Source organism: Gopherus flavomarginatus, chromosome 2, assembly GCF_025201925.1.
Source record: "Gopherus flavomarginatus isolate rGopFla2 chromosome 2, rGopFla2.mat.asm, whole genome shotgun sequence".
Lineage (NCBI taxonomy): Eukaryota > Metazoa > Chordata > Testudines > Testudinidae > Gopherus > Gopherus flavomarginatus.
The window spans coordinates 23,015,310-23,041,292 of record NC_066618.1 but is presented as its reverse complement, the minus strand read 5'-3'; the positions used below and the strand labels follow the sequence as shown (position 1 = coordinate 23,041,292).

Genomic DNA, 25,983 nt, shown 5'->3' with positions numbered 1-25,983 from the left:
TTTTATGTTACAGAAAAGCATACATTTAACTTTACACATAGGATATAGTTTGCTTCAAAGTGCAATATTGAGAAGCAGCATATCACATTTTATAGGAATATAATTTTACTTTTTTACTGAAAAGTACCTATATATATTCACAATCTGGAATTGTGAACATTTATAGATATTTTTCAGTAAAATACATTTACATCTATGATCTATCTTCCTTCAGGTACAATAGTACCAAGCTTTATTCTGTCATTTTTATAATTAACAAAAATATTCTATCTTCTGTTGAAATACTGTATTGACATTCTTGTAAAATATATACAATATATATATACAAAGACAAAAGCTCTTAAATTATAAATCTTTTTATTTCAGTAATCAAATGAAAAATTCTAAATATAGCCAGCCATATTTGTACACGCAGAAAAAGACAATTTTTCTGCTTTATAAGGATTGTTGCAAGAGCAACTGTAGTTTTTCTGACTCTTCTGACTGAGGTAATGCCCACCTCTTCTTTACATACTGAATGTCTATTATTCCAGATTGTTTGGCCAATGCGATTCCCAACAGACCATTTGTTTTTTCCGGTTCACCCAATACAACCATAGTCATAACCCTGAAAGCAAAAGAGGAGGTTTTTTGTAAATTGAGACAAAATGAATGAAAATGGAAAGCCTTGAAACCTGTTTGTTTATCAACCCCCAATGTGTATTGGGCACTTCAAAAACTTTCTAGTAGAAAATTATAATTAACTGAATTATCTGCCAAAAAAACAGGTAAAATACCAGAAATGGAAATGTAGAGAAACATATTTTACTATGACAAGCAACAAGAAAATGACCAATCAGCTGCAGTCATTCACATACATATATTTTAAAGGGAAATTTGTATCTTGGTGCACTGCCTCCATGTGATCAAATGCCTAATCATTCTTTAAACATTAGTTCAAGTAAAATAGCTATTATTGTACAACACTTCTAAAATAATTGTAGCAGCTTTTACAAATTATATTTGATACTGATTTTCCCCAAAATCTTACATAAGCCAGCAATCCTAGCCAGATTCTTATCAGGCTGATTTACTTTGTACAAAGTAATATTTAAAAGTAAAGGCAGAGAAGTAAAAGTTTCCTATTCCCACTCAGGAAAAATAATCACAATTTATTTCTATATATATATTAAATATGTATATATGTATGCATTTTAACAGTATCCCTCTCTTCAACTCTTCATGTTTTCCCTGTCTTCTTGGGGTTTGATCCTGTAAGGTGCTGACTGTTCTGGCCCTGAGTCAGCAAAACATTTAAGCATATGAGTAATCCAGTTGACTTAAATGGGAACAGAATTTGACCATCTATAACAGCTGGATGCTGCAGCGGCTCCATGCAGAGAAATCCCATTGATGACACTGTGCCTTGCTGTGATTTACAGAGACCATTTTACTCTTCCCTGACAGTGTTAAAGGACTTTGGAGTGGTCACTCCACTGTAAACAGTCACTCACTGTAAGGCCTCTTTACACTGCCAGAACAGGTAAACAACGTGTGTGTGTAAACAAAAATCAGGCATAATGCAAGTTTCTCGCTGACAGCAATAACAAATTCATGCTCTAATGGAGGTGTAAAGTTAAGCAAAAAAAAAAAAAAACAACCTTTAACAAAAAGACAGATTCAGTGTAATGTTGCCATCTTACACCACCAAGAAAAAGCAAAAGTCATTTAATTTACTTACTTATCTGACTGGATAATTTGTTTGGCTACAGGACACAAGTCGTTTTCCAGTAGATCCCAAATGTAAACAGTAGATGATGCATCCAGGACGAAAAACACAGCAGGTCTTGTGAGAGCCCACTGGAGGGCAATAATTGGTTGGCCATTTGTGCTGTCATTCCACTGTATGAGGGGATGCTCTGAAGTCATTTGGTGCAATCTAATACTTCCATCTGAACAGCCAACCTGCACAGCAACATAAAGAAAAATCTTATCTGGGAAAGAACAAACTAATTACAATTGAAGTTACAATCCTATTGTTGAAAAGGTCAGTTATGTTGTTCAACTATACCGTATTTGGCTTTGGTCTTTAAAATAAAAGCACAGTTATCTGATTTATGTGTCACTATAATACTTCAGTGTGTGGATATCAAGAATTATCCATTTTTTAAATTTTGGTATGGTTTCAGGTTTCAAGGCTTTCCATTTTCATTCATTTTGTCTCAATTTAAAAAAACCCTCTATTTAATTCAACAATGATATGTGATTCTTGATATTTTATTGAAATTGGAGTCCCTGGTTTAAAGAATAATTATTTATCATTTCAGGTTTAATTCCTGGGGGGAAAGTAAAGTTAGTACATAGCTCTACTGTTCAGTTGAATAGCAGGTAAGAATACAGTATTCATCTATTAAATTGTGTATTTATAACTCATTGAGTTAATTTTCTCCTGGAACTGGGCACATTATTGTTATCTAATATATATTGATCAGGATAACTCAATCTGGAGGCCACAAAGTCATACTGGAATGAAATCTACATCAATAGGAAAAATCTGCAAACTCCTAGCAAGATACAGACAAAATAACTCTCCTGGCTATGTCTACTGAGCCACAGGAGTAGCCAAGGATTCAAATGGACCCCCAGATTGCAAATCTCACTAAGGCCTTGCTCCTGCACTACCGAAATCAATAGGAGCTTGGCCATTGACTTCTCTGGCCGTCTTACCATAAATATATGGGTGACATTCAACTCTGTTGCTTTCATTAAACATGAGTAGATTGATGCCTTCACTATCTTAATTGTCTGGATTATAGCAAATTGGCTAAAGCTTATTCTAGACAAGACAATGGTAATGTTGATGGATCTGAAAGTATCTGAAGGAAGTGATGAAAGGGATATCTGTCTCATTATTGAAGGTGTGTATGAATTGAGTCCTTAAGGTCTGATTCTGGCAAGCCATCTACTATCTTCCTCATTTCGTCACATACACATTCTAGAAGAGGGGAGAAAGAATAGCAATGTGCAGTATTCTGGAGGACAAAGCCCTTAGAGTAGATGATTCTCACTGCGGGTTTTCTCCAACAGGGAGGGAAATAGGTGTCATAAAATATAACTCTGTTCTTGCTAGTATCCATGAGAACTTCAAGTCAGCAATATTTAAAGTTATTGGCAAATAAAAAAGAATCAGCATGTCCATCCTTGTCTACTCTTATGAGAAGGACCGGTGAGTCCAGCATAGTCCTCATACCACATACAAGCCTAAAGTTGGTCTGAACGGTGTGAAGGAGGTCAAATGACTCCAGCTGCTTTGCCACAATGGCCACAATAACCTTTCCCAAACAAGGAAGGTTAGGTATGGAACGGTAATTGTCCATGCCACAAAACGTTTTTTACAAAAAAAAGGATTAACTGCTTTTTTATGGAAGTAATATTAATATCTTCCTAAATGTCCGAATCCCTTTTTCTCCCCATTTCTGTATGTGCTTTTACTAGCCACAAGTCCATCCAACAAGTTACAGGTTCAAGATTACATAGTACTTCCAGTAACACAATGAGCTAAAATTAAAGCAGGCTTCATATTGCATTTGTTTTCATCTAAAATTACTTTATAATTATAGATTTGGATAATACAGTCTGAATCTGACCAAACTTGTCCCAGACAAAGGTGGAAAATCCCACGGAGTAAGAATGTCAGTTCTGGTTCTGGGCGGAGGCAGTACAGAATGTGTATGTTTGTTGGGTAAATATCAGCCTGATTTACAATCTGTGCAATCCCACTGAAGTTATGTAAACTGGGGCAGTTATGACATTATCATAGAGTAGTTCAAACATAACTAACATGATAACTAAATATGAAATCCTATTGTAATCATTTAAAACTAGTGTTGAGTAAACTTTCACAAGAGAAAGTTTGTGTCCAGGCTATCTACAAAAGGAAAACAACTCAGACTGAGGTATGGGATAAGATAAGAGTGCAGAAACAGGTTACCTAGTTCTTGATACACCTACAAGCTAACAATGGTCCTTGTCTTAATGAGAGTGGGCAATACATTCTAAGGATAACCAGCTGTGCTGGGATTGCCACTCTGTTTCTGCAAGACAGCTGCTTTATCTCTCAGTATATGATGAGTTAAATCACTAACATACAATACTTGTTTGCCACTTCTCAAGAGGGTTCGAATTGGGAACGCAAATTGAGTGTTATTACATGTGTCGAGTTAGAACTCTTAGAAATTCCCCACCCCAAATAATTTAAAATTAAACTACTGTTAAATAAAAAGCCTTCCATACCAAAAATATTGGCTTTCCAAAAGGGGAGAAATCAACTGCATTAGCTCTTATTGATCTTGGTCCACCCTGCTGGGGTTTGAACAGCCTTGGAAGTACTCTTAAATCATGTCTTGCACCATGACTTACCATACCCTGTTAATATAAGAAACAAAACAAAAACAAATCATCTGTATCATCAGCATTAATATTAAATAAAAACCTATATGTGGCAATTTACACAGAGCTGCTGCACTTAAAGATCAGTACTAATTAGAATAAAACTATTTTTCATAATATCAAACAGTAAATATTTACATATGCAGTCCCCATATAATTCCAAAGAAAATAGACAGCTTTTATCACTACAGTAATAGGAGAGGAGAGAATAATGCAATGAAATTTAGAACGTTACTCACAATGTCTGTTCCAACAATGAAATGATTAGGATTAGAAGGCAGAAACTTAATATTCAGTGTTTGAGGCTTCCTCAGGCATAGGATATCTTTTGGGAAAAGGCTGAGGAAATGCAAATTAAAAAGATAATATAAATAACCAGGAACTGTTCTCCCAACACAATGCAAGTATATACTGCATTCTGGTGACAACAACAACTAGAAGGTGGTGTTGGTTCTGAGTGTTAAATATTTGTTTAGAACAGTGGGCCACATTCATCTGTCTATGCACAGTAAGAGGCAGAATGTAAAAAATTTAAACTGGAAGGTCTCCCATATTTTAACACATTAATGGACATCTCTGGCAAAAGTGTATATTTTCAACATAATGAACTACTGAAAATCCTGATCAATATATATTAGATAACAATAATGTGCCCAGTTCCAGGGGAAAATTAACTCAATGAGTTATAAATACACAATTTAATGGATAAATACTGTATTCTTACCTGCTATTCAACTGAACAGTAGAGCTATGTACTAACTTTATTTTCCCCCCAGGAATTAAACCTGAAATGACAAATAATTATTCTTTAAACCAGGGACTCCAATTTCAATAGAATATCTAGAATCACATATCATTGTTGAATTAAATAGAATGTATTATATCTAGAATCACATATCATTGTTGAATTAAATAGAATGTATTAAAATAACTGTGTTAAAATAGAATTAAGATCCCAATTAATAAATACAGGGAAGTTCACAGTTAAAGCATTGTCCTTAAAGATGAGACAAGCTGAAATGTGGTGTTTAGAAAAATTATTGGTTACAGAATTCAAATCCTAAAAAGGTGCAATTACTGTTGGAAGTGGGAGGAAGAAGGGAAAAAAGAGAGAAATGGACATTTTAATTCTAAAATTATAACCTCTAGAACTTCAACTGAATTACCATTTGTATTAGTTCTGCAGGTCTTCTCTTTTTGATAATATGCAATATAACATCATAACATTACTATACAAAGACCAATGATGGAAATGACACATTTATATCATTAGGACCACTGGTAATAAAATACACCTTACACAGTAAAGATAACATGTAATAATATTACAGTATGGTAGCAGTGTTCTTGGTATTAATCCTAAAAGAGAACTGCACCGGCAACTGAATTTTTCTTATTGTAAAGGAACATTACAAAGAGAAAAAATAAATGCTGGGGCTGGTATGCTGAACTGGCACAATTGTGTTTGACACAACTCCATAGCTTTTAAACTGCACACATCTACAGATACACAAAATATCCAGATTCAGCGAATTACACAGCTCCGCAGTGGTACAGGAGCTTATGAAACGAATAACTTCATAAACATTTTTACTGCAGATGCGCAGACACAGTCTTAATATTATAAAGCTTATAGATTTATTTTTAAATGTGGTGTTTAAAAACAGGTTGGGGTTGTTTATTTGTTGACTTACCAGATGATTAGTCCTTACTGAGTACAAGAGACATATAAATGATGCAGTTTTAAAAATTCAGCCTTCTTTAAGCTATTGATAAACGTAAGTCCTAATTTGTTCAAAGTGGAGAACATGTATTTTCAGATGACCTGAAAATGGCTGAATGTATCTTCTTCAATTTTGGGAGGAAAATGTGATCTTTGGTCTGAAACCAAATATAGCAAGTTTCAGCCCAAAAGGAGAGTCTTTGAGTCTTTTATAAGAATGCAAATTGGGGGCTGCTTTGGAAGTGAAGTTACAACTTTGATTAAAGCTAAAGAAAGAGCGGGTGGATTGATAAGGATATCTATTCCAGTGAGGATGAAGGAAGAGCTGCCAGAGAGCTTGAGAAAGGTGTAAGAAATGAGGTGCCCCTGAAGGGAAGAGCTGGCAGAGCAGTAAGGGGATGGCTGTTCTGATAGCAGGGATGAGAGAGCTCCCAAAACACAACATATAGACCCAAATTTAGATCCAGCTTCTGCATAAACGCAAAATGGCACTAGCACTCTCTTCTTCCTACAAATTCCCAGAGCATTCCCTCACTGACTGAACTGCTCTCCCAATGACCTCTTTTTCCCTTCCACTCAAAACCAGACTGCTTTATTAATTGAGTCTCTCATGTACAGTACTTACCTAAATCACTCTGTGAACCAGACAAATCCACTTTTTGTAATTCAACTGCTACCTAAAAAAGGACAATGATTCAAAATAAGCAAATACTGAATATTAAGAAAACCTACACTGATATTCTAGGTTCCCTCTGAGCATCCTTGAGGCTGGCAGACCTAGTACTACCTCATGTGAAAGCCTCTATGTCTCAACTGAACACGGTTAAATATATAACTGGAATCAGTCTGGCTCACCTGTGTGCTAGTATAGGTATTACAACTATAAGAATGTGTTTACTCTTTATTGAATGCTTGTGAATTACTGCATGCATTCATCTCACTTATAACATCTGTATTCCATATTGTAAGGTAATAGTTGAGTGGTTGTATTGTGAGCCTCTGTGTAAATCACCAGACATGGGAGAGACATTAATTAGTGTGAAGGGCTGCTCTTCATCAGAAGGTGTTACATCTTTTCCAACAGGAAAGGTCCATCAATATCAGACAGACTATTGTGGGATGTTAAAGAGGACAAAAGCCATTTGTTGTTCTATTCTCTCCCACCCTGCCCATGAAGATGAATCATGCAAGTTGATTCCTCCCATCAACTAGTTTGCAGCTCAGAACACTTGGCAGGAGAGGGATTAAAACCCCAATCAAAAGAAACAAGATACCTCTATGCTGTTTGGATTTTGGGGGTCAAAGTGTTTCTAGCGATAATCAAGAGACCCTCAGCTGCTTAGTCTGGGTTAGCTCTAAAGGACATACGGAGCTTGCTGATTATAGATGCTTCTATTACCTTTTGAGACTTAAGATTGTAACTCATGTGCATACATATTTACTTGTTTTAAACTGGTAAATAACTCTCTTGTTTCCTTTTCCTATTTAATACATCTGTATATAATATTGTCTTTGGTCTGAGATGTAAGGTGCAACTGACCTGGGGAAAGTGTCTGGTCCTTTGGGACTGGGAGAAAAATCTGAATATTGCTGTGATTCTTCGTAGAAGGGAACGTCTATCACAAAGGTAAGCTCACCTGATTGGTAAGACAGAGTACCCAAGGGGATTGTCTATGACTCCATGTTAAAGCTGTTATAGTGCCTCAAGAGTTTACATTTGATAATTGGTTGGTGAAATCTAAGTGTAGAACTCACAATCAATTTGGGGTTTGTGCCCTGGATTTTAATAGTCTGCACTGAGATTGGTATTCATGCACCTGAGTCACTGCAGGCTGTGTTACAGTATCTATATCAGAACTGAGACTAACATTATAATGACAGTGTGCAGATTTTCTGCCCTGCTCTGTTCCTTTTGCACTGCTCATGCAGAAAAATGGAGGGTAAAAGAGAGGCTTCAAGTCCCCTGCTGGGGACTCCCTGGTGTGAGGCAGTCACCAGTGGGTAGGCAACTAGCAGAGCCAGTTCCTATATTACGCACCCCAGAGACCTTGGCACAGGGAGCATGTCAGGGCAAGGAGGAAGAGTAGCTGAAGTGTGATATGTTCCAACAATCCCCAGCTGATAGATGGAGACAGTTGTCAGCTGGAACAGGTTAGAGCAGTCCTTGCACTGCTCTAGCGTATAGCTGGTATGTATGGGCAGAGAAACAGGGATGGCCCTTACCCTACCCCCAATCAATTTCTGTGCCCAAGGTAAACTGGATGTAGCAGATGATTTAGCCCTATATATTTTTGACTCTTGTTGGGCCCAATTCTGTTCCCCATGAAATTAGTAGGAGCTTTGCTGGGTTTGAACTGGTTATACAGAGATGAAATGATATATATTCCCTTATTAATCCACTAGTTCCCCAAAATTAATCTGACTGCAATAATAGGAACTAACAAACAATAGGATTAGGCTGATACTAAGGATAAAGTAGAAATATTTCTAGTTTATCAGAATTAGGTTTAAAAATTGACAAGAGACTTCAGCACATTAATTAGAACAGTGGTTCTCAAACTATTGTACTGGTGACCCTCTTCACATAACAAGCTTCTGAGTGCAACCCCCTTTAAAAATTAAAACCACTTATTTATATATTTAATACCATTGTAAATGCTGGAGGCAAAGCGGGGTTTGGGGTGGAGGCTGACAGCTTGCGACCCCTATGTAATAACCTTGCGACCCTCTGAGGAGTCCCGACCCCCCCAGTTTGAGAACCCCTGAATTAGAAGGTAGCAGAAAGACAAATATACGTAACATCTACAATGTGGGGTTACTAATCTGCCTATAATATTTTCTGACTAGGAAATCAATATATTACCACACCTTGGCTACTCTTCATGTGAAAAATATTTTCAAAAGACTGAAGATGCCTCCAAGATGTTATAAGTGTGGCTTCCCACCTCAGTTTCAGTGACTGATTGTCACATCCATAGTGATCTAAAGTGAATGAAGTGGGTAGGCAAATGTGGATCAACAGAGATTTCCCAAGAAACAGACAAATGTGAGCAAGGTTCCCATAAGGTAGCACTGCTGATTGATTTGACCACATAGATCACATACCTATTAATAGCTCTGCCTTATTGGAACGTTGCGGTGTTTAGGGAGCCAAGTCATAGCATTTCTGGGAGAATGACAATAAAATGGCTAATGTTGCCACATTTTTCAAAAGAAACTCTTACCTGAAATCTTGGAAATGTGAAGTATGCCACATTTTTATAGAAAAAAATTATCATTTCAAAAGTGCAATAGTCCTGCTTTTCATACATATTTATTTACTCACCCACAGATTGAGAGTCCCGTTTTCATCCATTGAAGCTATCTGGAATGACAGGCCTGACATTTCTGGGGCGGGGGAAATATAATGATACAGTACTAATAATAACTTACATTTATATAGTACCTGCATCCTGAATTATACCAAAGAGTTTAAATATTTACCAAATTGCTATATTAACTATGGGCCCTATGCGGCTCTTCTGTGTGCTGCATAACAGAGAGGAAAGTGCTCTAATCCCGTTAAAGGAAAGAAGGGGAGTCAAACTGGATACTCTCTTTTTCACCACCAAGTCCAAGGCTGCCCTTCTGCACCTTTCTACGTGTTTGAGTTCTGCAGGGATTTGGGGGCAGAATGAGAAGTGGGAATAGACCAAATTAGATAACAGTTGGACTGTGCAGAATGCTCTTCTCTGGACCCTGTAAGTTTTAGAATAATAATTTGCATTTAGTACACCTATGTCTTCTACTATACACCCTGGTGGAGTTTGGGGCAGCATCAAAAGTAGCATGTTTCCTGAGGTAGCAGTGTTTCTAGGGGAGGTGGGTCATTAGGCAATTTAGGGTAAGGGTATCAGAAACAAACCTTTCCACAGATTCAGATGGTATCACCTCTTAGCTGAGGGATAATATTTGGTAGAAACTCCGTAAGGTTCACCTTATGGAGTTTCTTGGGCCATCTTTCCCCATCTTGTGAATTTTACCATGGGAAGATACAATACTGCCCTCCATACAGGGAGCATGACAGAAATGCAGTCACATTTGCAGTAAAAGAGCATACACTAACAATGCATAATAGTTTAGGGCAGAATATGAAGAATAATGCTGTATCCAAATGGAAATACAGGGGACTTTAAGAAGGCAGAATGCAGTTAAGAATTGGAATTTGGCGACGACCAGGGATTAATACCCTTGTAAAATGGCTAGTATAACAGCTAGTTACTTAAAAGAAAATATCACATTCATTGATCCTTTGAAGAGCAGTTCACATACCTTCTTGAGAAGATAGGTGTGAGAGCCCATAATTCTGTTCCTTATAGACAGATGTTGAGACAGGTTCTATTGCCAGTACAGGATATGTGTGGTTTAATGAGGAGAGAACACCATCTGTAGTTAAGAAATTAACAATCACAGTACTATTTTCAATAAACAACAACAAACTCCACACATTTTCAGATTATTGTTTTAGGATTTAGTGATTACTAATCAGGAATGACAAATAATGAACTTCATCAAAAATTTAAAACATAACTCTGCAAAATATAGTTCTTAAGTTAACAAAATAGTAGTGGTAAATTGTCTTGTATTATTTGTTTTTATTTTTCACAATATGAAATGTTGCAGCATCATTTGCACCACGGCTTCAGGCATTTCATTAATAGAAACCTGTTTTTCCAAGGGTTTGTAACTGCTGTTAAAATTTGCTCCATACCTAGAACTCAGTCAAGGATGAAAGTTTATGGAAAAAAATATGAAGAAAATCTGTTTGAGTATTTATGCAATTACATGACAAAAAAGAAGACAGAGCTTCATTTTAAGATGTTTTTAGTGCTAGTTGTTAGCAGCTAGATCTTGATCATGGATCCTGCAGAACACGTGGCTGCAGACAACTCCAACATAAAGCAGAAACTGAAAAACTGTACAAGGTGGTTCTTAATCTAATCTGAGTAGTGGCAGAAAAGGGTGAAGGGAGCACAGGATCCTGTGGAACGAACACACACAGCTGGAAGTATCCACCCAAGTTACGGTCTCGACAAGGGAAGCAAAAACTGAATAAATATTTAGAACATTTTATGGCCATTTGTGGTTTTAGAATCAGAGGTCATCTAGTCCAGTGCCTTGCACTCATGGCAGGACTAAGTATCATCTAGACCATCCCTGACAAGTGTTTGTCTAATTTGCTCTTAAAAATCTCCAATGATGGAGATTCTACAACCTCCCTAGGCAATTTATTCCAGTGCTTAACCATCCTGAGTTAGGAAGTTTTTCCTAATGTCCAACCTAAACCTCTCTTTCTGCAATTTAAGCCCATTGCTTCTTGTCCTATTCTCAGAGGTTAAGAAGAACAATTTTTCTCCCTTCTCCTTGTAACAACCTTTTATGTACTTGAAAACGGTTATAATGTCCTATCTCACTCTTCTCTTCTTCAGACTAAACAAACCCAATGTTTTCAATATTCCCTCACAAGTTTTCTAGACCTTTAGTCATTTTTGTTGCTCCTCTCTGGACTTTCTTCAATTTGTCCACATCTTTCCTGAAATGTTGTGCCCAGAACTGGACACAGTACTCCAGCTGAATTACTTCTAGTATCTTGCTTGCACACGCCTACTAATACATCCCAGAATGCTATTCGGTTTTTTTTGCAACAATGTTACACTGTTGGCTCATACTTAGCTTGTGGTCCACTATGGCCCCCAGATCCCTTTCAGCAGTACTCTTTCCTAGACAATCATTTCCCATTTTGTACGTGTGCAACTAACTGTTCCTTCCTAAGTGTACTCCTCTGCATTTGTCCTTATTGAATTTCATCCTGTTTACTTCAGACCATTTCTCCAGTTTGTCCAGATCATTTTGAATTATAATCCTATCCTCCAAAGCACTTGCAACCCCTGCCAGTTTGATATCATCCGCAAATGTTATAAAAGTACTCTCTATGCCATTGTCTAAATCTTTGATGAAGATATTGAACAGAGTTGGACCCAGAACTGATCCCTGCAGGAGCCTACTCGTTATGCCTTTCCAGGATGACTGTGAACCACCTATAACTACTCTCTGGGAACAGTTTTCCAACCAGTTATGCACCTACCTTATAGTAACTCCATCTAAGTTGCATTTCCCTAGTTTGTTTATGAGAAGGATAGTTTGCTCTTGTGCTCTTAATAATGTCTCTTTGAAAAACTGCCAACTGTCTTCAACTGTTTTTCCCTTTAGACTTGCTTCTCATGGGATCTTACTTACCAACTCCCTGAGTTTGCTAAAGTCTGCCCTCTTGAAATCCATTGTCTTTATTTTGCTGTTCTCCCTTCTACCATTCCTCAGAATCATGAACTCTACCATTTCATGATCATTTTCACTCAAGCTGCCTTCCACTTTTAATTCTCAACCAGTTCCTCTCTATTTGTCAAAATCAAATCTAGAACAGCCTCCCTCTAGTAGCTTTCTCCACCTTCTGAAATAAAAATGCCTTTAGATGCCTTCCTTTTATTAAATCTTCAGATATGATATATTAACCAGCTGTAAACCCAAAACAGTTCAGGTTTTTTTTCAGAATAAAACATAGTGTTGACTATGAAAATCTCCAGTGAAAAGGACCATCAACAGTATTGAGATGTACATAAGAAGTCTCTTTTGAAAAAGCAACAAGAAAATGGACTAAGACTGTATCCCAGGACCATAACCAAAACAACATCTAGCAACATGAAGGAAGAATAAATTAGCTAGAACTGACTATATAACATTTTGTAATAGAAAATATCACACTGATTACTTCCCTTTTTACGTTCATGTAAGAATGTTTAAATTTATTTTCATCTTATTTTATGTAAGTTTGAATAATAAAGTTATTTTAAAAAAAATCAACTAGCCTTAGAGTTCAACAGTAAATGACCCAAATAGTAATGAGAGATGGAGGGGCAGTCGGCATATGATTAATTAAAACTTACCTTTGCCTTTTGTCTTCTTGATGCCCAGTCTTATTGAACCTCATTCCATGTTTGGCTCTAGATTGTGCTGTGCTGATAATGGTACATCAACCATGTTGGAACATTTATTTATTTGTTTTGAATCAGATCTAAAAAATATGACTTCAGAGCTGTGGGTATCCTTGATAGAGACCATACAGACCTCCAGAAGGGTCATGTAGAAGTGCCATTTTTATTACACTATTGATTTTGTAAAGTTTCTAAAATTTTATACCCATTTAGATTTAAAACCTTTTAAAATAAAATTTAAACTTTACAAAAACGTAGTAAAAAAAACCTGGCACTTACATACATTACTCCCTTGTTAACTCTACAGCAGCAGGTAATATACATTGTTCCCAGAATGGTATCAGGCACACAAGCTTCCACTTATTTTTTGTACAATGCTGACATTATTAAAGCTGCTCATACTCAAAAAAAAAAAAAAAAAAAAAAAAAAAAAAAGGTCAACAGCTATAATCATTGCAAGCCCCAGCAGCATCAACAGAGGAGCAAATAAATCACTGTTTTTTGACTGGGAAAGCCAAAACTGGTAGAAAAATAATTCTTCCAGAGATGTCAAGTTTGTTTATGAAAAAGGAAGCAGTACACCAAAAAGAATAATCTTTAGTTAGAAAATATCTACCATTAAATAAGATTTTAGAAGCAAATACATATTTTGAGGAGTCATTTCATTATGTACCCCACTGTCAGAGATTACGATTTCCAAAGATTTGCTGCTGAAAACTGAATTGTCTCATTTAAGATTAAAGAGATCCAGCTCCAATAAGTGCAGTACTAAAATCCCTGTGTTGATATAAGCAATAAGCCCCAACAGGATGTACACACTTGGCTACTGCTGCATTGTGCAGCACAAGACCAAAGATCTTCAATCACTTAACAATTCCATCAATAGCCAAATAATGTATACCCCCGCATGATTATTACTGTTGGGTATGAAACATTAACAATCATCTAATTTTTCAAAATGATGAATTTCTCAATGTAGTTCCTATATTAAAAAAACAGAACTAAAGTAGTGGGACTCACTTTGCAATATAATGAGAGGGCCTAAGTAGATTAAAGGTGGGCTGCTGCTTTGAAGTGACTCCCATTCTGTGGTGCAATGTAACTCTAGATGAGGTAGGCCAATTTTCATGTGAGGCTCAGGTAATCTAGAGAGTTTAAATTGATAGAATATACAGTTTGTTCTGGCTCCTTCAACGTATAAATTATACCAGTTTAAAATCACTTACCTACCTGATCCTGAAATTAAATCTGCATGAGCAAACTCTTCATTTGTGTGGAATCCCATTGACTTCAGCTGGGCTTTACACGAGTGTAAGGATCTGCCTCTGCTGATCCAATTGCTGATCCTTAGACCCACACCTGCTTACCAATATGTAACTTACATGCCTGATATAAAACTTTTATCATCTCTGAATCTGGCCCACTGCATTTAAGGGAGCCTAAAAAAATCTAAGTTGTTTTAATCACATGCCAAGGGGTTGGAAGAGGGAACACAGGAAGAAAACCCACTACGGAAGGTGGTCAGGAGGTCTAAGCAAAGTAGGTCACACCCACTCACTCTTGAATCTACACCTTATGCTAGCTTCTCGATGTGTAAGTAACACCAACTTTGACTCTATTACACAACAGCAAATGACTGCAAGTAAGTCTAAAGGAATCTAACTGAGTCCCCCTTACTCCATCATACACAGCACCTCTGACTTTGGGCCTGTGTCTCCAAGACACTGGTGTGGGAGTGAGGATCCTACAAAACATTAGATCAGCGCACATATTTTTTTCAGTGATGTGATCCTTGCTGTGCATTTACCTTGAATTAATGCAATCATAAAAAGGCCTGACCTGACAATCAACCCATGTCAAAAGTCACACTCAAATTTTGAACAGTGCTAAACTCACAGAAATGAGCAATGCAAGCTTATGTGGAAGTTTACTACGATTCCCTAAGACTTTATGTTGCTACAATGCCCAATAGATACATGGGCAATAAATGGTCATAGAGAGGCTGGAAGGAGGTTACTAGTGGAGTTCCTCAAGGATCGGTTCTGGGACCAATCTTATTTAACCTTTTTATTACCGACCTTGGCACAAAAAGCGGGAATGTGCAATAAAGTTCGCGGATGACACGAAACTGGGGGGTATTGCTAACACGGAGAAGGACCGGGATATCATACAGGAAGATCTGGACGACCTTGTAAACTGGAGTAATAATAATAGGATGAAATTTAATAGTGAAAAGTGCAAGATCATGCACTTAGAGATTAATAATAAGAATTTTAGATATAGATTGGGGACGCATCAGTTGGAAGCAACAGAGGAGGAGAAGGACCTTGGGGTATTGGTAGATCACAGGATGACTATGAGCCGCCAATGTGATTTGGCCGTTAAAAAAGCTAATGCGGTTTTAGGATGCATTAGGCGAGGTATTACCAGCAAAGATAAGGAGGTGTTAGTACCGTTATATAAGGCGCTGGTGAGACCCCACCTGAAATACTGTGTGCAGTTCTGGTCTCCCATGTTTAAGAAGGATGAATTCAAACTGGAACAGGTTCAGAGACAGGCTACTAGGATGATCTGAGGAATGGAAAACCTGTCATATGAAAGGAGACTCAAAGAGCTTGGCTTGTTTAGTCTAGCCAAAAGAAGGCTGAGGGGGGATATGCTTGCTCTTTATAAATATATCAGAGGGATTAATATTAGGGAGGGAGAGGAATTATTTAAGCTTAGTACCAATGTAGACACAAGAACAAATGGGTATAAACTGGACACTAGGAAGTTTAGACTTGAAATTAGACGAAGGTTTCTAACCATTAGAGGAGTGAAGTTCTGGAACAGCCTTCCAAGTGGAGTAGTGGGGGCAAAAGACATATATGGCTTTAAGATTACGCTTGATAAGTTTATGGAAGGGATGGTATGATGGGAAAGCCTAATTTTGGCAACTGATCTTTGATTATCGCCAGATGAGTATGCCCAGTGGTTGGTGATGGGATTTTGGATGGGATGGGATCTGAGTTACTGCAGAGAATTCTTTCCTGAGTGCTGGCTGGTGAGTCTTGCCCACATGCTCAGAGTTTAGCTAATCGCCATATTTGGGGTCGGGAAGGAATTTTCCTCCAGGGCAGATTGGCAGAGGCCCTGGAGGTTTTTCGCCTTTCCCTGCAGTGTGGGGCATGGGTCACTTGCTGGTGGATTCTCTGCAGCTTGAGGTCTTCAGACCACAATTTGAAGACTTCAATAACTCAGGCATAGGCTAGGGGTTTGTTATAGAAATGGATGGGTAGGGTTCTGTGGCCTGCTTTGTGCAGGGGGTCGGACTAGACGATCACATTGGTCCCTTCTGATCCTAGAATCTATGAATCTATGAGAGATAATCCCACCACAAATATTACAGTAATCGGATAAAATTCTGAGGTGATATAAATTACACAGGTAGGATTTTCAGAAGTACAGTATTAGAATTAAGAGCACAAGTCTCATAGAGAGTCAATGGGACTTATCCTCTTAAGTCACTTAGATGCTCCTGAAAATCCCACTCATGTCAAGAAGTGGGGTTATAAATAGGAATAAGAGAAATCTAAATGTATGTTAAGGTACATGAGGGAGTCAAAGTGAGTGTAAGGGAGGCTAAATTGATTTAGCTAATGATCTCATCTGGTCCTTCATTATGCAACTTAAATAGGGGAGTAGCCTATTTTAATGTACACTCCCCCATAAGGTATGTCTATGCTGTAGCTGGAGTGTGCTTCCCAGAGCAGGCAGGCAGACACTTTAACACACTAAAAATAGCAGTGCAGCTGTGGAGGCTTGGGCTAGCCACCCAGGAGGCTGAGTATGATTATATTCGGGTGGCTAGCCCAAACCACTGCCCATGGCCACACTGCTATTTTTAGTGTGCTGGCTAGAGCAGAGCTAGTTCATGTTTGTCTACCCACGCTGGGATGCATGTGCCCACCTGCAGTGGAGATATATGCTCAGCTGCTCTCCTGATACATCTCTCTATTCCAATGCTTTGGTGTGTAAATTACAGCAACTGACATTCCTTTACACTCATTACTGACATGTAACTTTTACCACCTTATATATCACCTCTGATTTGGCCAAACTAGGTTAGCAAGAAGCTAACATTTCTTACCATTATTTATGACACCTTAACTGAATGTGAAAAGATCGTTCAAGACACATCTCATACTAACCAGTAGAAAATGTTGGAGATCTAAAAATCCAGTCAGTTTCATTTAATTTCACACAGTGATGCATCCTTGAGTCTTCTCGGAGATCCCACACTACCAGTGAACCATCCATTGTTCCAGCAAATACTAAAGTTGCTTTACTGGGACTAAAGCAGCAGCATGACACCTATAAGGTAGGAACAAATATACTAGGTTTATAATTGAAAGGGAGCTAAAGACTTGATCCGCTCAATATATCTGTGTTCCTCCAACCCACATAAGTCCAGAAAAGCTAGAGATGCTGGATCTGTGGCAGGCCAACGTAGGCTGCAGAAATCCTCCTATCTCCTCTCCAGAGCATTGCTGTGTTGTCCCTTCCCACAACTGCAAAGCTGATAGGTATAATTCCATTGCATAGGAATGGCTGGGGAGACAGATGTTTCCTTGAAACCTCTGACCCAGGGAAAAAAAGAAAAAAAAAAACCTGTAAAATGGAGTCAGGGTGAAGGTAGACCCTCTCTCAGCTCTCCAATATCAGAGTGTGGAGTAGAGTGGGGGTTTTGTCTCACTCACTGGATTCAACTGTACAGGATTTATACAGAAATTTTATACACTATACCAGGACAGAACAGCATAATATGCATCCAAAAATCACTCATTGAATAGGCAATTGTGTAATGACTAGGAACTGTACCTCTGCTTCACAAACTAAAACTTTCTGAGGACTGGAGGGCTGCCAGACATTCCATACACATACGATGTACTTCCTGTCCAATTGAATAGCACCTGGTTTTTCAGGTAAACCGTGAACAGAAAGCAATGCCTGCCTCTGAACCTGAGAGATGTGCAAACAGGACACTTTTCGGCCTAAGTCAAAATAAAAAAGGAAAACTTGTTGAACATCACAGAAAGTAATTAGTTGCCACAGCCACAACCTAAGGAATTAACAAGCAATTTCAAAGAAAATTTTAAGATTGTTGGCAGAGTGCATTTGCTGCCAGAGCATGAAAGAAGAGGGCATAGGGAGAGGGAGAGAAAACCATTCTCTCCTGTCCTAAAATTGGCTTTAATTGAGGAAAGTGAACAGGAATGGATAGAAAACTGAGCCACTGCTCTGCTCACTGCCTGGAGGCAAAGAATCTGAAGAACTATTATTTTGAGCATAACCAAGCCCTGGCATTCTCATTAATAAGTCTGAGATGACTATGGTATATGCTGGAAGAGACACTAACATCTCAACGAGGGAATGGGCAGAAGAGGAGAGGGTACAAGATGTAGAAATGTAGGCATCTGTCAGAACAAGATTCATTTTTCTTGCATATCTCATGTTGCAGTAAGTCTTTCCTTCACTCAGTTATGACAGTTTTAGTTTTTTCATTTAAATTTTTGTAGTTTGCACAGAGAAAGACACAGCTTTAGGGTAATACAATGTCTTCCATGTGTGTTGTGTTCTAGACACATCAAGCCATATTTTAGCAGTGCAACATGGTTGCTTTGCCCAACATTTTTAAGTAAATTGAGCTCAAACTAACCTGAGGAGGATCATTCCAGTGCAAAGGTGATCTTTCAGAGACAGAAATACAGTATATTAAAGAAAAGAAGGTGTGGCCAGGCCACCCCTATGACATACTGACTCTTGGCTTCATTTTTGGCCTCTTGTGGTTATTTGTAGCCACGGTCCTCTAAACCAGCATATGGGGAACTGCTCTACACAGAATTACTGCAGGATCAGAGGAATGCAAATGTGAGCTTTACCTCACCTTTACACCCTGACATGCTCTCCACAGATCAGTCAAGCACAAGAGATAGCACTTCATGTAAAGAAGAGGAGTTCAATTTCTCCACTAAAAGGTGTGCAATAAAGTTCTCTTACCATGGAGAAAAGGTAGATTAGTATTTAACTGGAAGCAGCTATCACTAATAGACAGACTGGTTTGTCGAGATCTTAGATTCCACCTGGGTTGTGTTGCAACTCGATCTTCCTCAAGCAAAACAGCAATCACCTTTCAAACATAATTAATTACATTTATAGAGATAAAAAAGACCATTCTTATATTTCAACTTTGCTATCTGCAACTTTCAAAACTATTTGATGAGTTTAATAGCTTTTGATCAACTCTCTTGCTAACTTCACTACTTTGCAAAATATGGTCTAAGAGGGATGTATATTTTACACATGCTTTTTTCTGTCCCTCTGCACGGTTGAATCTCACCTGTAATGAATATTATTCAAGTGTACCTAGAAAGGACAGGCATTTTAAGTGATTCATTTCTCCCACATTTTAGATATGCACACTTAATGAAGTAGAAACGTACCTGACAAGCAGACCGGAGGAAGTTTGTTAATCTCTGTGAATCAATCTTAGGTGTTACAACAATATCAGCAGACACATCATTGCTGCTTCTGGGACCTGTAAAAAGACATGAGGTTACAAACAGGCACCAACATACAAAATCAACTACTAAAGGAAGTTCCATGCTCTATGAAACATTTGAGAAAGAGAAGGGATCACAGCAGCAACTTCTCTTCAGCAGCAACGATGCTGAGTTTGGAGATGCTGCTAGGGGCATACTTCTCTTTCCAGCAGAAGCAGGGATCAATCAATCAATCAATAAATACATACATACATAAATAATAGCAGTCTGTCTCATTTCATGCTCTAACAGCAGCAGTCAAAAAGAAGGAGAGGAAGTTTAAGTATTTACGGCCCTAAATAAACAAGAGCAAAGGGTTACTCACCTCCAGATACAAGTACACTGTCTCCTGGATGTTGTGTCCATTTTTCTAGAGTCTCTATTTCATCCGTCTGAACGTCTCTCTCAAGATTATCCTCATTGCTCTGAACATACGCCTAAATACAAAAATAAAATTATTAACATGACAGTGCCAACTCTGAGCACTTTCTTGCTGCCACCAAATAGCTGAAACTTAATATAAACAGTAATTTTTTAAAACTATTACATTCAATATTAATGTCTTCTGTTTGTTAGTTAGTTTCTAAATACATACACACATTGTGCTACATATTAAATTGAGAGTAAATGCATTTTTTATTATTCATGTTTAAAATCAAATCTTTGAAAACATCTACCATTCCAGAAGACACAGAATAGACAAAGTATTTTAATGCCTTTGACAAGCTTAGTTTAGGATAAATATTAGAAAGCTTGAATCTCTTGCAAATATTCTGAAGATTCTTGTGGTTTTGCAGCTGTCCTTTATGTTAATAAGCACTAGTCATCTAAAAATATTTATGAATGTATTATGTATTGTCTTGCTTCCTGTTTCCCGCTATCCTCCCACTTCATATACAAATTCCTCTAAAAATTAGGGGTCATTCTTGACATGTTTATTCTCTTGGCAAAAGTAATTAAAGTGTTGACATTTACCACCCTCCTAGCTAATGTAACTAATGGGAGGAAAATCATTTTCCAGGAAAAGAATCTCAGCTTTCAGGATTTATATAGTCTTAAAAGGCAGGTACTTGCCTGTTTAGTGTTTGTTTTTCCAAAGTTCCTGATGTACATGTCATATTCATTCACTGGAGGCAAATCCAGTAAAGAAAAACTTACTGAGAAGTCCAGGTCAATTAGCCGGAGCAGTTCTGAACTGCGTTTCCTTTACAATGAATTACAAAACAAAAAATAGTTAAGCTGCAAAACCTATATGAACCCATGCCATTTTAGAGGAAAACGACATTACATAATAACATACTACAGATCTAGCAATCTATTCACCTCTCCAAGCAAACGCATGGAGTTCCATATCAATGCCCACTGATATTAAAATGCATATCAGTGTAGAAACTCACACAAGGAACAGCAATATTAGGAATTCTAGTTTATTGTGACATGAGGATAAAGATCATATATGACATCCAAGACCTGACTGCAAATCTAGGGAAACTTATACTACTAATTAGACTCTAATTATTATAGGTATACCTAAACCCAAACTTTTAATAGCTAAGGAGTGTTTGTGTCCAACTATTCAAGGTGATGTTAACTCACAGACCTTACTGAAAAGCTTTGAAAAACTACCCTTCCTGTGATATAATGGATGCATTTTATGTTCTTCAAATAGTTAGGACGGTAGGAAGTACTCCTAAAGCCATGTCAATATGCTTTTTTTATTAGTTAATAATATACACAGTTTTTCCTGTGTACGCACAGAGTAGTCTACACAGGTTGCGACAGCAAGAGTCCTAGCCTGGCTAGAGCTTAGGCTCTGAAGCCAATCTCCCTCCCTATGCTTCAGAGCCTAAGTTCCAGGCAGACCCGCAACACCTACACAGATATTTTTAGTGCAGTAATGCGATTCTGAGTTTGCTGACCCTGTCTGAGAAGCTCTCTGCTGTGGACTGTGTAGACAATCCCACACTATATAGATTCTATAGAACAGAATTGATTGTTCTTTGTTACACTTACTCAGAGAAATTATTTTAATATTTCTTTAATTTAAAACAAAGCATGCAAATGGGATTTAATTTAAACCAAATCATCGTAGTTGATTAAGCAATCCTTCATCACATGTAAAATCAATTATTATACACAATATTATTTATATATTAAATAATTATATATAAAATATTACTAAGAGTATTTCAAACATAATGAAAATAATTTACATTTTAGATGGTGAGCTACCTAAACAGCCACATGCGTGAATTTTTAATGCTGCTTACTTCTGTTTAGTGGCCATAATTTGGCTACTTTGCCGCTGGTTTGCTGTTTCAAAATCCATGAACATTCCACAGAGAGAGCCTCTGGCAGGAGAATCTTGCCTCTCTGTACGATATTACAAAATTTTGTGAGTGAAATAAATAAAACATTAAAACATCAGATAGCAGGAAGTATAGCAATCAACAAAACGTGTAGGATTTGCAGCTGCCAAAGATTAATTATGCAAGTACTGACATATTTGCAGGAAAAGGACTGGTGCACTGGGTATCAGAACTTTATCAAATACAAAGCAACTAATCTTTTTTCCTTTACTATTCAGATTTTTATTTCAGCAGTCATCTTCAGTGCCGAAAATGTTTCTTCCCTCTTAAAACTGTCCCTTCCTTTCACCATGAAGAATCCCCCAATGTACATTAAGAGTTCAAGGATCAGTGACAATACTGTGCCTCTAAGATGGCCCTGTTTAAATAGTGATTATTAGGTCAGATTCAGCCAAGCTGGCACAAGGTGGTGTGTAAACTATACCTCCCAATAGCAGGTTGGCTTCTACAACTGAGGCGGACTCACTGATGGAGAGGACACATTGCAGTCCTTTGGAGGCATTAGCCACAAGCTGAAAACTACTGCTCTAAAGCCAATCTAGTCAATGAACCAACTAAAGAGCTAGAATCCATGAACTCTTAAATTCTAGCTCCAGCTCTGCCAGTGACTCACTATGTGGGCTTTGAAAAGTTAATTGACGTCCGTGTCTGATTCACTATCAGAGTCGACAATATTTAGCTACCTTAGAAGAAGATTGCTAAGATTTGTTAGATGATGTTTGTAAAGTGCTTTTAAAATGTAAGAATCTATAGGAGTGCTAAGTATCACTGCTATAGTGATTTGTAGTTTACATTAAATCAAAATGATTTGTCAAAATACATAGAGTACTCTACAATTTACAAGAAATCAAAATTTGTGCAGCAGATGTTATAAGGTAACTTCCAAATCTCATCTATAGAACAGTGTACAGTAGAAGTTGAAGCAGGAATCGTGAGCTTCTGCAAGGAATACAGGAATTCTGCACTACAATATATTGATTCTTATACAGAAGGCTCTCACAAAATCTGCCCTCTTTTAATCCGCATATGCACTAAAAATTAGGACTCATATTTCCACATTTATTGCCTTCTAATAATTAGATCAAATCTACTCAGTTTACAAATATGATGATTTTTCTAATGGCCAAATTAATACTAACTCAACCTGGAATCTAAAAGTCAAGCTGAGTTCTGACAAAGATTCTGTAATCAGACTTTAGTTAAAAATTCAGTTGATGTTGCATGATCCAGAGAGCATTTCAGTCACTCTTCCATAGCTGTATTGGCTTTGAAGTACTAAGAGGAGTAAAAAGGAATAAAAGTGCTTTTCATAGACCCAATCCAACATTGTAATCTGCATGGTTGGACTGTGAGAAGGTGAATTGGGGCCTTACGGTAGACATAATTAATAAACTAAGCAGATCTGTTGAGGAAGAGATTGTCATTTTATATAGTCACTTTTCACACCAAAAATATACTTAAAAGATGAATTATAAACCAAAAATATAAAATTGTATTTGTGCTCTTTTCATAGAATCATAGAACTGGAAGAGACCTCGAGAGGTCATCTAGTCCAGCCCCCGGCACTCAAGGCAGGACTAATATTTTTATTTTATATTTTATAATAATTTTATCATAACTTTATATTTTTTCCACCAGTAAATTTTTTTTCTTGTTTTTAACATAAAAAAATATCAGGTCCTGACTTGTCTCTTTCTGCTGGAGGATGTTGTTAACACCTTTGAAAGACTGGGAGGGTGGCATCACAGGAAGCTGAAACATGATGCAGGGGTCTGGACTAGATGACCTCACGAGGTCCCTTCCAGTCCTACGATTCTATATCTAATGATCTACAGCTCTCCCAGCCCTCCAAATGAGGGAACAGAGTTATTAAGTCTCGGCCTGTATACTTTGCATTTGAAATCATTAGTAATATCTTTGAAGTTTTGCTTAGTTATTTTAAAGTTATGCTGCTTAGCCACAAAGCTAAGTGATTTACTCAGAACACTAGTTTTTTTGCCTTTAATGGAGATCTTTAGAACAAGTTGAAATATCTTGTTTGCACAAAAGCTGCTATGCATTTAATAACAACACTTAAAAGACTGAGTTCAATCACATACCCACGTTTGGTTCCTTTTCACGTTCTTTTTGAATTTGCTTTGGTAGTAAGGTACCAATCCTCTCATTTTCTGCATTAATTGCTCTTTGAATTTCTTCTATTTCTGATTTTTTGGAAACAGGGATCTCTCTTAGTCTTTCTTCTGAGTCTCTAGCCTCACTATCATTGTCTTCATCATCATCATCATCAAAATCATCTTCATAATCCTTTGAAAAGAATATTAGTTTTAATAAATGTTAAACATAAATTAAATTAAATAATTTAAATCATATTACTGGTGCCTGCATCAAAATACTGTTTGTCTTTTTCTAAAAGATGCTTTAAAAAAAAAATCTTATAGCTCAACACAGTGAAGAGCAAAAAGAGTTCAAGAGCAATGATGCATGAAAATGGCCATATTTACTCTATCAGGAGTCATTTTAAAAAATAATTCTTTAATTTAAATAAACAACATTCTCTTAAATGCTTGTGATAAGCTTATCTGGATAAGCCACACTGAGTGTCTTGGAACTGAAAAACAGTACCATTTAAAAAAAAAAAAACTTAGTAAAGTAGAATTTCTGTAAAGTGCGTATCATAACAATGTATGTGCTGGTGTGTGGTGCTATAACTGTTTTATGGACATTTGTTTAAGGTGAGCTGCGTGACTCTTTGTGGCTTTGCACATATGAGTAGTCATCCCCGACTCATGCCAATAAAACCTTTATATCACCACACAACATTATGTATACTATAGCAACATGGCATAAAATGGTCATATTAATGATAGAATAAGTATCTCTATTTCTGCAACCAACGAGTAAAATGTACTTATTTTGCATCTTTCACTTCATCTTCTCTTTTCCCACTAATCTATATATGCTAGGACTATGACAATCCAAACTTCTTAAACACTTTCTAACAGCCATCATTTAAAAAAAATAATCAAGATCCCAAGCCTGCAAAGACTTAGGCCCATATTTAACTTTAAGCACAAGAGTTGTCCCACTGAAGTCAAAAGAGACATACCATATACATACAACATAAAATTGGGTTTGACTGAAATCAATGGGGCCAAGATTTCACACTCAGACCTAGATGACCACAGTTCACAATTTAGTTGGACTTGGCTAGCAATAAACCTCCTTGAGGCATATTTTGTTTCTTTACACAATTTTCTTGGTTAAATTCTGGTAAATAGAGCTGGTAATCTCATTTTATTCTTCTGACCAAACTGCAAGTCCAACAAAAGAAATTAATATAATTTTTGTAAATTAAAAGATTGAACACATTTTAGTGACCTACTGACATGTCAGACATACATGTAAAATTTGAGTTTTTCTTACAGTCAGCAGTCCATAACAAATGAGTGGGCCAAAATTCAAGACTTTTACTCAAAAAGGTTGAATACCTGAAATCTAGTAAGACAGAATGATGATCCTTTGCAGAGTTCTAATGGAAAGTCAAAGTTGCCCCCTATTCTACCCACCCCCACCCCAGACTCAGAAATTTAACTTCTGATTAAGATAAAAGCCTGGCAAGAAGTCTGAAAGGGCCACAATGTTACCAAAAAAGTAAAAGCTTAAAACACAAACCAGGCTATATCTGTTATTATAGCAAACACAAGTTACATTTATGAATTATTACAAAAAGAATAAACTTATACATACTTCAAAATCATCTTCATAATTTGTCAAATAATCATCACCGATTTCCTAGAAGGGAAAATATAACAGTGGAATAAATTAAGCCATTATATAACTTTACAATCTTTTAT

General features: G+C 37.1%; 1 protein-coding gene across 6 annotated transcripts in view; it reads right to left on the bottom strand.

The window, feature by feature from the left end:
- Window positions 1–340: 340 nt before the first annotated feature.
- Window positions 341–25,983, bottom strand: part of DYNC2I1 (dynein 2 intermediate chain 1) — a 56,683-nt gene continuing 31,040 nt past the window's right edge. For all 6 annotated transcript variants that reach the window (XM_050942226.1, XM_050942224.1, XM_050942225.1 and 3 more), the window contains 17 exons: window positions 25,877–25,921; window positions 24,229–24,433; window positions 22,031–22,133; window positions 20,835–20,964; window positions 20,086–20,197; window positions 19,662–19,756; window positions 19,219–19,348; window positions 18,040–18,212; window positions 17,370–17,532; window positions 10,463–10,576; window positions 9,477–9,538; window positions 6,777–6,828; window positions 5,153–5,213; window positions 4,668–4,767; window positions 4,273–4,404; window positions 1,721–1,944; window positions 341–607 (listed from right to left, as the gene is read on the bottom strand). In XM_050942226.1, the coding sequence (XP_050798183.1) occupies window positions 436–607; window positions 1,721–1,944; window positions 4,273–4,404; window positions 4,668–4,767; window positions 5,153–5,213; window positions 6,777–6,828; window positions 9,477–9,538; window positions 10,463–10,576; window positions 17,370–17,532; window positions 18,040–18,212; window positions 19,219–19,348; window positions 19,662–19,756; window positions 20,086–20,197; window positions 20,835–20,964; window positions 22,031–22,133; window positions 24,229–24,433; window positions 25,877–25,921 (2,073 nt within the window). In that variant the 3' untranslated portion in view covers window positions 341–435. The remainder of the gene's footprint in view (window positions 608–1,720; window positions 1,945–4,272; window positions 4,405–4,667; window positions 4,768–5,152; window positions 5,214–6,776; window positions 6,829–9,476; window positions 9,539–10,462; window positions 10,577–17,369; window positions 17,533–18,039; window positions 18,213–19,218; window positions 19,349–19,661; window positions 19,757–20,085; window positions 20,198–20,834; window positions 20,965–22,030; window positions 22,134–24,228; window positions 24,434–25,876; window positions 25,922–25,983) is intronic.